This window comes from Phocoena phocoena, chromosome 14, assembly GCF_963924675.1.
Source record: "Phocoena phocoena chromosome 14, mPhoPho1.1, whole genome shotgun sequence".
Taxonomy (NCBI): Eukaryota; Metazoa; Chordata; class Mammalia; order Artiodactyla; family Phocoenidae; genus Phocoena; species Phocoena phocoena.
In genome coordinates this window covers 11,319,892-11,335,215 of record NC_089232.1, presented here as the reverse complement: position 1 = coordinate 11,335,215, position 15,324 = coordinate 11,319,892, and the positions used below count along the sequence as shown (strand labels likewise).

General features: G+C 41.8%; 1 protein-coding gene across 1 annotated transcript in view; it reads right to left on the bottom strand.

Annotated features, from left to right (window-relative positions):
• The window catches only part of MERTK (MER proto-oncogene, tyrosine kinase), a 110,275-nt gene that overhangs the window by 34,634 nt on the left and 60,317 nt on the right, over positions 1–15,324 (bottom strand). Inside the window, exon 8 of the mRNA XM_065890739.1 lies at positions 10,999–11,150. Within this exon, the coding sequence (XP_065746811.1) occupies positions 10,999–11,150 (152 nt within the window). The remainder of the gene's footprint in view (positions 1–10,998; positions 11,151–15,324) is intronic.

Below are 15,324 nucleotides of genomic sequence, written 5' to 3'. Positions count from 1 at the left end.
CTGTAGGAGCCCCCCGCTCACCCCCGTGTGTTATCTCTCTTGCTGTCAGGGTGCAGACCGCCGAAGGAGGGGTCATCTCATTGGCACAATGTGGTCTGGCCACAGGACACAGGTCATGGGTCAGCTGCCCATTTCTCATTTAGTGAGCTTTCAATTTCACCAACACAGGCCCATATCTCTCAGAACTTAAAACCTAAAGGCATCGTCAGGTAATGAAATCAGTTTGACTACAGCTTTACTTACACAGAAAACATACGGACCTTGCCTGTTGGGGAAAGTAACAGCACATCTTTGGAAACACAGTTTATTTTTTCTCATTGTGTGGCTTCAGTGTTGGTCAGGGCAACTGGATATTTGTTTTCACTTATCAAAAAGACCTTAATATCTCCAACTCCGTAAGAATTCACAACCCCACAATTTGTAACTGTAATTAAGAATACAGGTAATTCCCTGGCGGTCCAGTGGTTGGGACTCTGCGCTTTCACTGCCGAGGGCCTGGGTTCAATCCCTGGTTGGGGAACTAAGATCCTGCAAGCCATGTAGCACAGCCAAAACAGAAAAAAGAATATGGCCCATTTCAAAATTACTCAGGGGGAGACTGGTTCAAGATGGTGGAGTAGAAGGACATGCTCTCACTCCCTCTTGTGAGAACACCAGAATCACAACTAGCTGCTGGACAATCATCGACAGGAAGACACTGGAACTCACCAGGAAAGATACCCCACATCCAAAGACAAAGGAGAAGCCACAGTGAGACGGCAGGAGGGGCGCAATCACAATAAAATCAAATCCCATAAGTGCTGGGTGGGTGACTCACAGACTGGAGAACACTTAATACCACAGAAGTCCACCCACTGGAGTGAAGGTTCTGAGCCCCACGTCAGGCTTCCCAACACGGGGGTCCGGCGACAGAGGGGGAATTCCCAGAGAATCAGACTTTGAACGCTAGCGGAATTTGACTGCAGGACTTAGACAGGACTGGGGGAAACAGAGACTCCACTCTTGGAGGGCACACACAAAGCAGTGTGTGCACTGGGACCCAGGGGAAGGAGCAGTGAGCCCATAGGAGACTGAACCAGACATACCTGCTAGTGTTGGAGGGTCTCCTGCAGAGGCGGGGGGTGGCTGTGGCTCACCACCGGGACAAGGACACTGGCAGCAGAAGTTCTGGGAAGTACTCCTTGGCATGAGACCTCCCGGAGTCCGCCATTAGCCCCACCAAAGAGCCTGTAGCCTTCAGTGCTGGGTCACCTCAGGCCAACCAACTAACAGGGAGGGAACTCAGCCCCACCCATCAGAAGACAAATGGATTAAACTTTTACTGAGCTCTGCCCAACAGAGCAACACCCAGCTCTATCCACCACCAGTCCCTCCCATCAGGAAGCTTGCACAAGCCTCTTCAATAGCCTCACCCACCAGAAGGCAGACAGCAGAAGCAAGAAGAACTACAATCCTGCAGCCTGTGGAACGAAAACCACATTCACAGAAAGACAGACAAAATGAAAAGGCAGAGGACTATGTACCAGATGAAGGAACAAGATAAAAACCCAGAAAAACAACTAAATGAAGTCAACTTTCCAGAAAAAGAATTCAAAATAATGATAGTGAAGATGATCCGGGACCTCGGAAAAAGGATGGAGGCAAAACTCGAGAAGATGAAAGAAATGTTTAACAAAGACCTAGAAGAATTAAAGAACACCTAGAAGAATTAAAGAACAAACACCTAGAAGAATTAAAGAACAAACAGAGATGAACAGTACAATAACTGAAATGAATAATACACTAGAAGGAATCAGTAGCAGAATAACTGAGGCAGAAGAGCAGGTAAGTGAGCCAGAAGACAGAATGGTGGAATTCACTGCCACAGAACAGAATAAAGAAAAAAGAATGAAAAGAAATGAAGACAGCCTAAGAGGCCTCTGGGACAACATTAAACACACCAATGTTCACATTATAGGGGTCCCAGAAGGAGGAGAGAGAGAGAAAATATTTGAAGAGATTATAGTCAAAAACTTCCTTAACATGGGAAAGGAAACAGCCACCCAAGTCCAGGAAGCACAGAGAGTCCCAGACAGTATAAACCCAAACAGAAACACAACGAGACACACAGTAATCAAACTGACAAAAATTAAAGACAAAGAAAAAATATTAAAAGCAACAAGGGAAAAAGGACAAATAACATACAAGGAAACTCCCATAATGTTAACAGCTGATTTCTCAGCAGAAACTCCACAAGCCAGAAGGCAGTGGCATGATATACTTAAAGTGATGAAAGGGAAGAACCTACAACCAAGATTACTCTACCAGGCAAGGATGTCATTCAGATTTGAGAGAGAAATCAAAAGCTTTACAGACAAGCAAAAGCTGAGAGAATTCAGCACCACCAAACCAGCTCTACAACAAATACTAAAGGAAGTTCTCTAAGTGGGAAACACAAGAGAAGAAAAGGACCTACAAAAAGCAAACCCAAAACAATTAAGAAAATAGTAATAGGAACATACATATCGATAATTACCTTAAATGTGAATGGATGAAATACTCCAACCAAAACATACAGGCTTGCTGAATGGATACAAAAACAAGGCCCATATATATGCTGTCTACATGAGACCCACTTCACACCTAGGCACACATACAGACTGAAAGTGAGGGGACAGAGAAAGATATTCCATGCAAATGGAAATCAAAAGAAAGCTGGAGTAGCAATACTCATATCAAATAAAATAGACTTTAAAATAAAGAATATTACAAGAGACAAGGAAGGGGTTTCCCTGGTGATGCAGTGGTTAAGAATCCGCCTGCCAATGCAGGGGACATGGGTTCGAGCCCTAGTCCGGGAAGATCCCACAAGCCACGGAGCAACAAAGCCCATGCGCCACAAGTACTAAGCCTGCACTCTAGAGCCTGTGAGCCACAACTACTGAGTCTGTGCACCACAACTACTGAAGCCCGCATACCCAGAGTCTGTGCTCCGCAACAAGAGAAGCCACTGCACTGAGAAGCCCGTGCACCGCAACGAAGAGTAGCCCCTGCTCGCCACAACTAGAGAAAGCCCGCGCACTACAATGAAGACCCAATGCAGCCATAAATAAAATTAAAAAAAAGACAAGGAAGGACACTACATAAAGATCAAGGGATCAATCCTACAAGATATAACAATTATAAATATATATGTACCCAACCTAGGAGCACCTCAATACATAAGGCAAATGCCAACAGCTATAAAAGAGGAAATCAACAGTAACACAATAATAGTGGGGGAACTTAACAGCTCACTTACACCAATGGACAGATCATCCAGACAGAAAATTAATAAGGAAACACAAGCTTTAAATGACACAATAGACCAGAGAGATTTAATTGATATTTATAGGACATTCCAAAAACAGCAGATTATACTTTCTTCTCAAGTGCACATGGAACATTCTCCAGGATTGATCACATCCTGGGCCACAAATCAAGCCTTGGTAAATTTAAGAAAATTGAAATCACATCAAGCATCTTTTCTGACCACAACGCTATGAGATTAGAAATCAATTACAGGGAAAAAAACTGTAAAAAACAAACACATGGAGGCTAAACAATATGTTACTAACTAACCAAGAAATCACTGAAGAAATCAAAGAGGAAATCAAAAAACACCTAGAGAGAAATGACAATGAAAACACGATGATCCAAAACCTATGGGATGCAGCAAAAGCAGTTCTAACAGGGAAGTTTATAGCAATACAATCCTACCTCAAGAAACAAGAAAAATCTCAAATAAACAATCTAACCTTACACCTAAAGGAACTAGAGGAAGAAGAACAAACAAAACCCAAAGTTAGTAGAAGGTAAGAAATCATAAAGATCAGAGGAGAAATAAATGAAATAGAAACAAAGAAAACAATAACAAAGATCAAGAAAACTAAAAGCTGGTTCTTTGAGGAGATAAAATTGATAAACCTTTCGCCAGACTCATCAAGAAAAAGAGGGATATTAGAAATGAAAAAGGAGAAGTTACAACAGACACCGCAGAAATACAAAGCATCATAAGAGATTACTACAAGCAACACTCTGCCAATAAAATGGACAACCTGGAAGAAATGGACACATTCTTAGAAAGGTATAACTTTCCAAGACTGAACCAGGAAGAAATAGAACATACGAACAGACCAATCACAAGTAATTACATTGAAACTGTGATTAAAAATCTCCCAACAAACAAAAGTCCAGGACCAGATGGCTTCACAGGTGAATTCTATCAAACATTTAGAGAAGAGCTAACACACATCCTTTTCAAGCTCTTCCAAAAAGTTGCAGAGGAAGGAACACTCCCAAACTCATTCTACGAGGCCACCATCACCCTGATACAAAAAGCAGACAAAGATACTACAAAAAAAAGAAAATTACAGACCAATATCACTGATGAATATAGATGCAAAAATCCTCAACAAAATACTAGCAAACAGAATCCAACAACACATTAAAAGGATCATACACCATGATCAAGTGGGATTTATCCCAGGGATTCAAGGATTCTTCAATATATACAAAGCAATCAATGTGATACACCATATTAACAAATTGAAGAATAAAAACCATATGATCATCTCAATAGATGCAGAAAAAGCTTCTGACAAAATTCAACACCCATTTATGATAAAAACTTTCCAGAAAGTGGACATCGAGGGAACCTACCTCAACATAATAAAGGCCATATACAACAAACCCACAGCAAACATCATTCTCAATGGTGAAAAACTGAAAGCATTTCCTCTAAGATCAAGACAAGGATGTCCACTCTCGCCACTATTATTCAACATAGTTTTGGAAGTCCTAGCCATGGCAATCAGAGAAGAAAAAGAAATAAAAGGAATACAAATTGGAAAAGAAGAAGTAAAACTGTCACTGTTTGCAGATGACACGATACTATACATAGATAATCCTAAAGATGCCACCAGAAAACTACCAGAGCTAATCAATGAATTTCGTAAAGTTGCAGGATACAAAATTAATGCACAGAAATATCTTGCATTCTTCTACATTAACAACAAAAGATCAGAAAGAGAAATTAAGGAAACAATCTCCTTCACCATTGCAACAAAAAGAATAAAATACCTAGGAATAAACCTACCTAAGGAGGTAAAAGACCTGTACTCAGGAAACTATAAGACACTGATGAAAGAAATCAGAGATGACACAAACAGATGGAGAGATATACCATGTTCTTGGATTGGAAGAATCAATATTGTGAAGATGACTATACTACTCAAAGCAATCTACAGATTCAATGCAATCCCTATTAAATTACCAATGGCATTTTTTTACAGAACTAGAACAAAAGATCTTAAAATTTGTATGGAGATACAAAAGACCCCGAATAGCCAAAGCAATCTTCAGAGAAAAAAATGGAGCTGGAGGAATCAGACTCCCTGACTTCAGACTATACTACAAAGCTATAGTAATCAAGACACTATGGTACTGGCACAAAAACATAAATATAGATCAATGGAACAGGATAGAAAGCCCAGAGATAAACCCACACACCTCTGGTCAACTAATCTATGACAAAGGAGGCAAGGATACACAATGGAGAAAAGACAGTCTCTCTTCAACAAGTGATGCTGGGAAAACTGGACAGCTACATGTAAAAGAATGAAATTAGAACACTCCCTAACACCATACACAAAAATAAACTCAAAGTAGATTAAAGACCTAAATGTAAGACCGGACACTACAAAACTCTTAGAGGAAAACATAGGAAGATCACTCTTTGACATAAATCACAGCAAGATCTCTTTTGACCCACCTCCCAGAGTAATGGAAATAAAACCAAAAATAAACAAATGGGACCTAATGAAACTTCAAAGCTTTTGCACAGCAAAGGAAACTATAAACAAGACGAAAAGATAACCCTCAGAAAGGGAGAAAATATTTGCAAACAAATCAAGGGACAAAGGATTAATCTCCAAAATATAACAGCTCATGCAGCTCAATATTAAAAAAGCAAACAACCCAATCTAAAAATGGGCAGAAGAGCTAAATAGACATTTCTCCAAAGAAGACATACAGATGGCCAAGAGGCACATGAAAAGCTGCTCAACATCACTAATTATTAGAGAAATGCAAATCAAAACTACAATGAGGTATCACCTCACACTGGTTAGAATGGGCATCATCAGAAAATCTACAGATAAATGCTGGAGAGAGAGGGTGTGGAGGAAAGGGAACCCTCTTGCACTGTTGGTGGGAATGTAAGTTGATACAGCCACTATGGAGGGCAGGATGGAGGTTCCTTAAAAAACTAAAAATAGAATTACCATATGACCCAGCAATCCCACTACTGGGCATATACCCAGAGAAAACCATAATTCAAAAAGACACATGCATCCCAATGTTCACTGCAGCACTATTTACAATAGCCAGGTCATGGAAGCAACCTAAATGCCCATCGACAGACGAATGGATAAAGAAGATGTGGTACATATATACAATGGAATATTACTCAGCCATAAAAAGGAACGAAACTGGGTCCATTGTAGAGATATGGTTGGACTTAGAGAGTGTCATACAGAGTGAAGTAAGTCAGAAAGAGAAAAACAAATATTGTATATTAACACATATATGTGGAATCAAGAAACACGGTACAGATGAACCAGACTGCAAGGCAGAAACAGAGGCACAGATGTAGAGAACAAATGTATGGACACCAAGGGGGGGAAAGCGGGGGTGGTGCAGGTGGTGTGATGAATTGGGAGATTGGGATTGACATTTACACTAATATGTATAAAATAGATAATTAATAAGAATCTGCTGTATTAAAAAATAAAATAAAATTCAAAAATAAATAAATCAATCAAATTACTTAGGCTAAAATAAAACAAGAAGACTATGGTCCATTTTATTACCCCAAAGAACAGTAACCTTCAATAGGGAAAGAACTACCCCATGCGACAATAAACTTGTTCAAAAGGGCTTCAAGGGCACAATCAACAGTGTAAAACCCTCACATCTTACTCTTGAAACATGTCCTGTTTTCACTTCTTTCTGTTAAGAGGCCATGCTGTGGAATTTGAACAAGAGACACTGTGCTGTGAAGAAAGCCAAGGGCATCTGGAGAAGAGCAGTGGGGCTGTGGAAAGCACTGGCTTTGGAGTCAGTGAGACCTGGGTTCTTATTTCAATGCTGCAATTCTAAGCTGTGTGACTCTGGGTAAGTTACTCAATGTTTCTGAGTTTCAGTTTCCTCAAATGAAAACTGAGAAAATAGTATCTTTCTCACAGCGTTTTTGTAAGGTTTAAATGAGGCCTTTTATGTAAAACACTTGGCACAGGGTCTGTAAGTAATCAACGCTGTAAGTAACTGACGTTGATTATTATTATTCCTACATTCCTATAACACCTGTAAGGTGCTGTATTTTGATCTTCTTTCCCTATAACTGTAAGGCTCTAAGATAGAACTGAGCAAGTAGTATCTTTCAAGTCTTGGTGCATTAGAGAAAATCATCAAGGCTGTCTAGTTCCCAAACCAAGAATTTTATTTGACCTATCCACGGAGCTGCTCTTCATTGTAGCTTTCTCTTCCAGGCAAAAGGTACCATCCTTGATGGATCCTTGGGTTTCAGAAATGTTTCAGACTCCTGTCTGGCCTGTCTCACAAGAACCTCACCTGTTCTTTTTACCTTAAAATGACACTAGCTCGCATGCTCTGCCCTCCTGTGACAGTGAGTGAGAGGGAGAAATGAGGAAAGGGAAGAGGCAGTGGGCACATCTACGCTCCAGGCATGCAGCTTGCTAGGAGGTTGGGGTCTGGGCCCAAGGAAGGAAGCCTTGAGTGCACTGTGGCTCCCCTGTGTCTTTAAATAAGCTGGTTCTACATGTCATGTCTCTTGGCCCATCATAATCGGCTATGAAACTTCCTTCTGATCAAAGATCTCCACCCTTTCCAAACACAGTTAAACCAGCATTAGAGCCCCAATCCCAAAACAATGAGCTCTACAAGAATGACACGTACAAAAATGAGTCTCTGTCTAAGGTTCGGGCAAATCTCGGTCCAAGGTAAATGGATTTATTTATTGCAGAACACTGGAGAACCTTGAACTTGCCAGTATACACTGTGGGTCTTCCAGAAGGGGGTATAATACGCAGTATTTTATAAACTTATCTGCTCACTGAATTCTCACAGGTCTACTGACACTTTATGGGAATGGGACAAGAAATACCAGTCCACACTCACCAAAAGAATGTCCCATTCAGAGAGAGAAATTCTCCTGCTGGTTTAGATGTCAGTCAGGTCCATACATCAAGTTCATAGTGCCATAAATGCCTACAAAGCAAGCTTAAGGTCCTGTGTTCAGATGGTACAAAGATGGGCAAGGCACAGCTCCAGCTTCAAGGAGAACAGATTTTACTTGATCCTGACCTTTGTATTTTAAGCTTTGATTTGGAAGGCAAGGGACAGCAAGAAAAAGAGAGCAAAAAACATTGATGGCTTCATCAAGATACAGTAAATGTCCATACAGTAAATACCAGGAGTTTCTTAGTCTGAAAGTGACACAACAGTTGTAGGATACTGAAGGTACAAATTTTGAAAACTAAATTTCCAGCAAACTATAATAGCCCACCCAAAGACTACTTCAAGAATGTTCTGAAATTCCATACAAATAAAACCTCCCTTATTAGAGTAATAAATAAGAATATCTTCCAAAAATATCCAATTTCATCACCTTACATAAAGAAGATGTAGTTTTAGTAACGGTTTTCTTTCTTTTCAAAAAATATTTATTTTATTTTTATTTATTTGGCTGCACTGGGTCTTAGTTGCTGTGTGTGGGATCTAGTTCCCTGAGCAGGGATCAAACCCAGGCCCCCTGCATTGGGAGCGTGGAGTCTTAAATGCTGGACCACCAGAGATGTCCCTAGTAACAGTTTTAAAATGAAAATGAAAGGACGATTTCGAGAGGAAGTTGTGTCTAACTCTTGCCCTTCGGAAAAGAAGGGAGTTTAGGGAACCGAAGTGATGGGTACAGAGGTCATTTCAAGCTTCACTTTGGAAGGGGGTTTTAGGCCCCTCCCGGGCTGAGCTTCTCTTCAGTGTTCTTATTTGTCTCCAGCTGCAGCTGGTGAGCTGGGAGCTTAGCTGCCTCAGAGAATGTTACCCAAAGTAAAGTGAGCCACTAAGTCTTCTGTTGTCACAAGGCTGTCGTGATGCACAGAGGGCACCATGAGTACAATGCAAATGACCTTCCTGCTGGGATGATCTAGCATCTCCAAGGAGGCAATGACTGGAAAGGTCACAGCCCTAACTGTGGCGGTATTGTTCTCACTACAGAGGGGAGCATTCTGAACAAAGGGCAGAGAGAATGCAAGGCTGGGTGTTCATGGCACTTGTGTGTTAGGCTCCTTGGCCACGTCATGTCATTTGTAAGGCTTTCATCACTCCTGCCCGTCAGCGCGCCTCTGCTTCAGGGGTCCCCCCTAAAGAAGTATCTTTCACCCACACCAGGGGAGAAGGAGAAAGGATGACCTGCAGCTCTTCAAAGAAACTAGTTTGTTCCTATATCACTCAAGTGTCTGCTGAGAATCATTATCTTCCGCCAACCAAAGTTCCTACTGAATCAGAACGCAATCACTGGACCTTCATGTATCTCTACTAAGAATGTAGTATTGTAATCAGGAGCCATCCTCTAAGAGAGGCATTTGATTCCCCTGACTCGACAGTGTGCAAATGGGATCAATAGGCCCCTTGCACAAATGGTCTGAGACAAAAGACCAGGAAGTGAGAGACTTCTTATCTCATAGCTGCAACTCCCTTAAGCAGGGTTTCGACTGGTACAAGTAGCATCCTTTTATCATCTACTATAAGGCAGAACAAACCATGGATTTCTAAGCTCTCTTCCTTTTCCATCACTACTGCTTCCGACAGTCTGCTTCCTGATAGGTAAACTGAGGCAGGAAAAGAAAAAAAATTAATTCAAATTGTTCTTTTGGAAGACAGCAGTTTTGATAAAAGCTGGGTGACATGAGGTTAAAAGTGACCGACACAAAGCCTGGACGTCATCCGTCAGTGCAGCTGTTCACCCCTTTCCTCGCCCGTGCCAAGAAATTGTAACTTTCCTGTGACGCTCCCTACAGATGCCACAAGGATGCTGAAGTCTGACCTATTACCAGGGTTAGATCAAGGAGGACTGTAACAACACAGAACAACAACACAACACAAAACAACAAAGCATGCTTTCCGCAATGGCGGTAAAGAAGAGACAGTCCTGAGGATAAAGCCAGTGCGTCTGCTCTTCTACAGATCCTCTGTGTCATGAGAAGTCAGTGTCACCTCAACCCTCTTCCTTTCTCAAGTGGGAAAGGGGACTGTCTGGGAGCTGCCCACCTAACCACAGTCAGCTGTCCCCCTCACCACTTCTGTCTTGGGTCAGATGTTCCCACCATCTTTAGACCGCTCGGCAATCAAAATCAGATGGCCCTCTGGGATTGACTGGAGTCACGTCTAACAAAGCTGTGCTATACAGTACGTCCTACAGGGCTGTGCCAATCCACCTGCTAGCCTGCTCGACCCTCTCTTTCGGGGTCCAGTTACTCTTGCCATCTGCTATGAGGCTGGGGGGCTTCCCTGACAATCAGCTTCTGGAATTTTCAAGAGGTTATGAGTTGCAGGACTGCTAAGCCCGGTAACCCCTCTCAGTAGTTCACACCGTCTTCTTCAAAGAGCCTAAGTTCCCTGAAGGCAAGAATCAGGTGACAACAGAGGATGAGTTCTATTCACATTGACTAATGAAATAAATGAATGGATGAAGGGTGAGTGAGGAAAGCCCCAAAGATTTCTTGGAATTTTATAACTTTTCAGGCACTTCTAATTTTTACTACATTGTTTATCTCCCGCTGAAAGGTGCCTTGCCTAACCCAATAATATCAGGCCTTTTCACGACAAAAGGAAAGATCCTAAAGCAGTATTAAATCAGCAAATCCAAGAAGACGAGTGCACCCTGTTGAAGTTCAGACTTACAGACGTCTCTGCATTCTGCCACACGTGAGAGATCCGGTAGCCCACCAGTTCCCCATCCTGCCGCTTAATTGGAGGCTTGATCCATTTGACATCCACCTTGTTGCTAGACTCATTCAGAAACACAGTGACATTCAGAGGTGCTGCTGACGGGGCTACAAAAGAGAAAGGAGAGAAGGATGAGGAAGTACGAAGAAAGGCACATAGAGAGTCATTCTCTTCTTGGTTTTTGTATGTTTGTTTTTTTAATTTTCTACGGAAAGCACTCAAATGAGGCTGAGATTAATAGTGGACTTTCATACATTTCTATGAAGATTTATTAAGATATTATATCTAAGTGCCTAGCACGGTGTCTAGTTCATTGTAGGCACTCAGAAAACGTTAGTTCTTCTCATTTTCCAATGCTTCCTTCATGATAAAATCTCTTCAATGTCGCATTAAAAAAAAAAAAGTGGACTTTCACCTTCTTTTCAATCGAGGACCATTACGATATCACGAGTTTAGAAAAGTAAGCTTTGTGTCTAAGATTCCAAACAAAACGATCCCTGCATTTCCTCAAGACGTTTAGTGACAGGCTGGTAGGCAAGGCAGTCCGAGCAAGAAATAGGAAATGCAGAAATAGTTTTGTCTTGTTGCATATCATCTTTGCTCTTTTTAGGCTCTGTGAGCTCTGAAATATATTTTTGGGTTACTTTAGTGTGTTTGACAAGACAGCTTGATATTTCTATCAAACAAATGACTTTCATATTGCAACAATCTTTGTAAGAACCACTCAAATAAAATTCTCTTATAAAGGCCACACACAGGGCTTCCCTGGTGGCGCCGTGGTTGAGAGTCCGCCTGCCGATGCAGGGGACACGGGTTCGTGCACTGGTCCGGGAAGATCCCACATGCCGTGGAGCGGCTGGGCCTGTGAGCCATGGCCGCTGAGCCTGTGGGTCCGGAGCCTGTGCTCCACAGTGGGAGAGGCCACAACAGTGAGAGGCCCGCGTACTGCAAGGGAAAGGAGCAAAAAAAAAAAAAAAAAAAAAGGCCACACACACTCACACAAGTGCTATGGACCTAGAGATGATCATACTAAGTGAAGTCAGACAGATAAAGACAAATATCATATGATATCACTTATATGTGGAATCTTAAAAAATGATACAAATGAACTTATTTATAAAACAGAAACAGACTCACAGACAGAAAACAAACATGGTTATCAAAGGGGAAAGGAGTGGGGAGGGATAAATTAGGAGTTTGGGATTAACAGACACAAACTACTATATATAATATAGATAAACAACAAGGACCTACTGTATAGCACAGGGAACTATATTCAATATCTTGTACTAAACTATAATGGAAAAGAATCTGAAGAAGAATATATAACTGAATCACTTTGCTGTACACCTGAAACTAACACAACATTGTAAATCAACTCTACTTCAATGAAAGTTTTTTTAAAAAGTAAGCCCTGGGCTTCCCTGGTGGCGCAGTGGTTGAGAGTCTGCCTGCCAATGCAGGGGATGTGGGATCGAGCCCTGGTCTGGGAAGATCCCACATGCTGTGGAGCAACTGGGCCCATGAGCCACAACTACTGAGCCTGCGCGTCCGGAGCCTGTGCTCCGCAACAAGAGAGGCTGTGATAGTGAGAGGCCCGCGTACCGCGATGAAGAGTGGCCCCCGCTTGCCACAACTAGAGAAAGCCCTTGCACAGAAACGAAGACCCAACACAGCCAAAAATAAAAAAAAATAAAAAAAAAAAAAAGTAAGCCCTTTCCAAACTGAAACAACAAAGAAGTGGGAGACAGGGAAGGAGGTAGGTAGAGCTCATGGACTCCTCTTGGGGAAGCAAAACACACACAACTCCAAGAGGATTCTCCAGTAGACACCTGTGCAGCAGTAGGTCAAGAAGCTGGCGCCAGCTGGGGATCAGTTCTGTGTCATTTGAGCTGTACAAGGCAGGGAACACTGCTGATCTCAGGAGGAAGCCACGTTTTAAAGTCCAGAGCCAGGTTACTAATGATCTGAACAGAGCTAATCAGTGAATAAATTTAAATATGTATGTGTATGCGTGCGTGCGTGCGTGTGTGTGTGCCTGTGTGTGTAAGGCACCTCATGAATGAAGATCAGAGGGTCAAATACTATTTGCTGGGTTAGGTGACGAACTGTAGAATTTAGCGCTGGTTTTCACTCTCTGGTTTATAGCAAATTCTACACAAGCCACATAACCACTTTATGTCAAAATGTCTATATACGAGGATAATAAACGTTAACGCGCTTTTTAGGAAAAGTATGTATGTGGGTACAGTATGTGTACGAAATAATTTGGGAAACAAGTCAAGATCACAACGACATTCTTTTTCTGGGGAGGGAAGAACGTGACTGTAGCTATTAAAACCGAAAAACATATGCCTCCTGACCAATATTTTCTTTCCATGAATTTAATCTAGAAAAATTCTGCTGTAGGTAGTGTTATATTCATTGAAGCATAATAGTGACAGAAAGGAATAAATGTAATGTTCAGTTAATAATTACGGTATAATAAATTCTGATAATTTTCCAATGGATTACTCACCACCCCACACTGAAAAGAATTTGAGAGACCATGTAAATTGATATGAAAGAATATCTAATGGTGGGGGGGTGAATAAAACTGCAAAAAGGGGGGCTTCCCTGGTGGCGCGGTGGTTGAGAGTCCGCCTGCCGATGCAGGGGACACGGGTTTGTGCCCCGGTCCGGGAAGATCCCACATGCCGCGGAGCGGCTGGGCCCGTGAGCCATGGCCGCTGAGCCTGCGCGTCCGGAGCCTGTGCTCCACAGCGGGAGAGGCCACAACAGTGAGAGGCCCGTGTACCGCAAAAAAAAAAAAAAAAAAAAACTGCAAAAAGGTACGTATCAATGATCCATTTTAGAAATTAGAAAATAAGTATTTTACATATAGGAAGAGTAAATATGCAATAACATACACCAAACTGTTGTTGTATTTTTATTTACGGGAGATTAAATTGTATATTTCTGATATATCTGAAAGGGAAACAAAAGGGCACTATAACCTCTTTGTCTCTGCTGATTCCAGGAGCAGTAATAATGAAGTTAGGGCAAATTTCAGCTTAGGAAATATATAGCTAAAGCTGTACCTATGAAACGAGTCACACAGTAGAATTTACAGGGAAACATGGTTGACTCAACATGTCTTTATGTCTACTCCCTCCTAAAACCCCTCTATGATGACAATAAGAAATTTAAAACAGTATAAGCTCACAGGGTACAGACGAGTCAACAGTGGAAGAGGAATGCCAACATACATATGAAAGTTGAAAAGCAGAGTAAGAAGGTGTAATTAACTCAGTAAATAGATTCTCCCCAAAGAACCACAGAGAGGCTCAGAAGCAGAGGACCAAGGGACCAGAGTGGGGACTAAAACTGGAAGATTCAAAGTTTGATCAGGAAGTAGCCCTCGAGATCCCTCTAACCTATTCCCACCACACACAGCTGGCAGGTATCCCTCAAATTCCCACAGGAGACAGGATGCTTTATTCTCTGAACTGAAAAGCTACTGGACTTGGGGCACCAGTAGAATGGAGGCACGATGAGGGGCTGACAACTAGGGAAATAAGTGGAAGTTCATACACTGACTGAGGGGGACTCCACCTCTGGCTCCTCCCCACCTGATCTTAGAGCATCAGCAGCTGTGTTCATATTCCTGAGGCAGCAGACAGGAGACTCAATTCTAGAGGAAGTAAGTGGCTCTGGGGGAAAGAAAGCCAATATTGACACGGGGGAGTATCCAAACTAAAACACTTAGGTCACTGGCCAATCACCTGACAGTGAAGCCTACAAGCCCCACCCGTGCTCACAGAGCTTCCCATCAATCGCTGGTTCTTCACTCTTTAATAGGAGAGACAGTGGAAGATCAGAAGAGGCTGGGGAGGCCTCCTTCATGAATGTCAGAGACCAGAACAAAACACAGGACAGAGCACTCAGAGGAGGCAGAGACAATGCAGGGAACTAGAGAAAACTAAAACACAAACAAACAAAACCAATAATTAACATAGCCAAAGATAAGAAAAGGCTCTCATAATTGAGAACTGGAAAAAACTGTCAATGAAAAATAAAATTATTCTTATATATGACATTGCCAATTTCAATAAAGTATTCAACAGAAGAATTAGAAGATAAATCGAGTAAATCTCCAAAAGAAGAGTAGAATAAAAATTTTTAAAAGGAGGCCAATTTGAGGTAAAAAAAATTGAGGAAGCAATTAAAAGAGTTTCAACAAATGTCTAATACAGTTATCTGGAAAGAAAAATAGAAGAACATTTTGAAAGGAAAAAATGT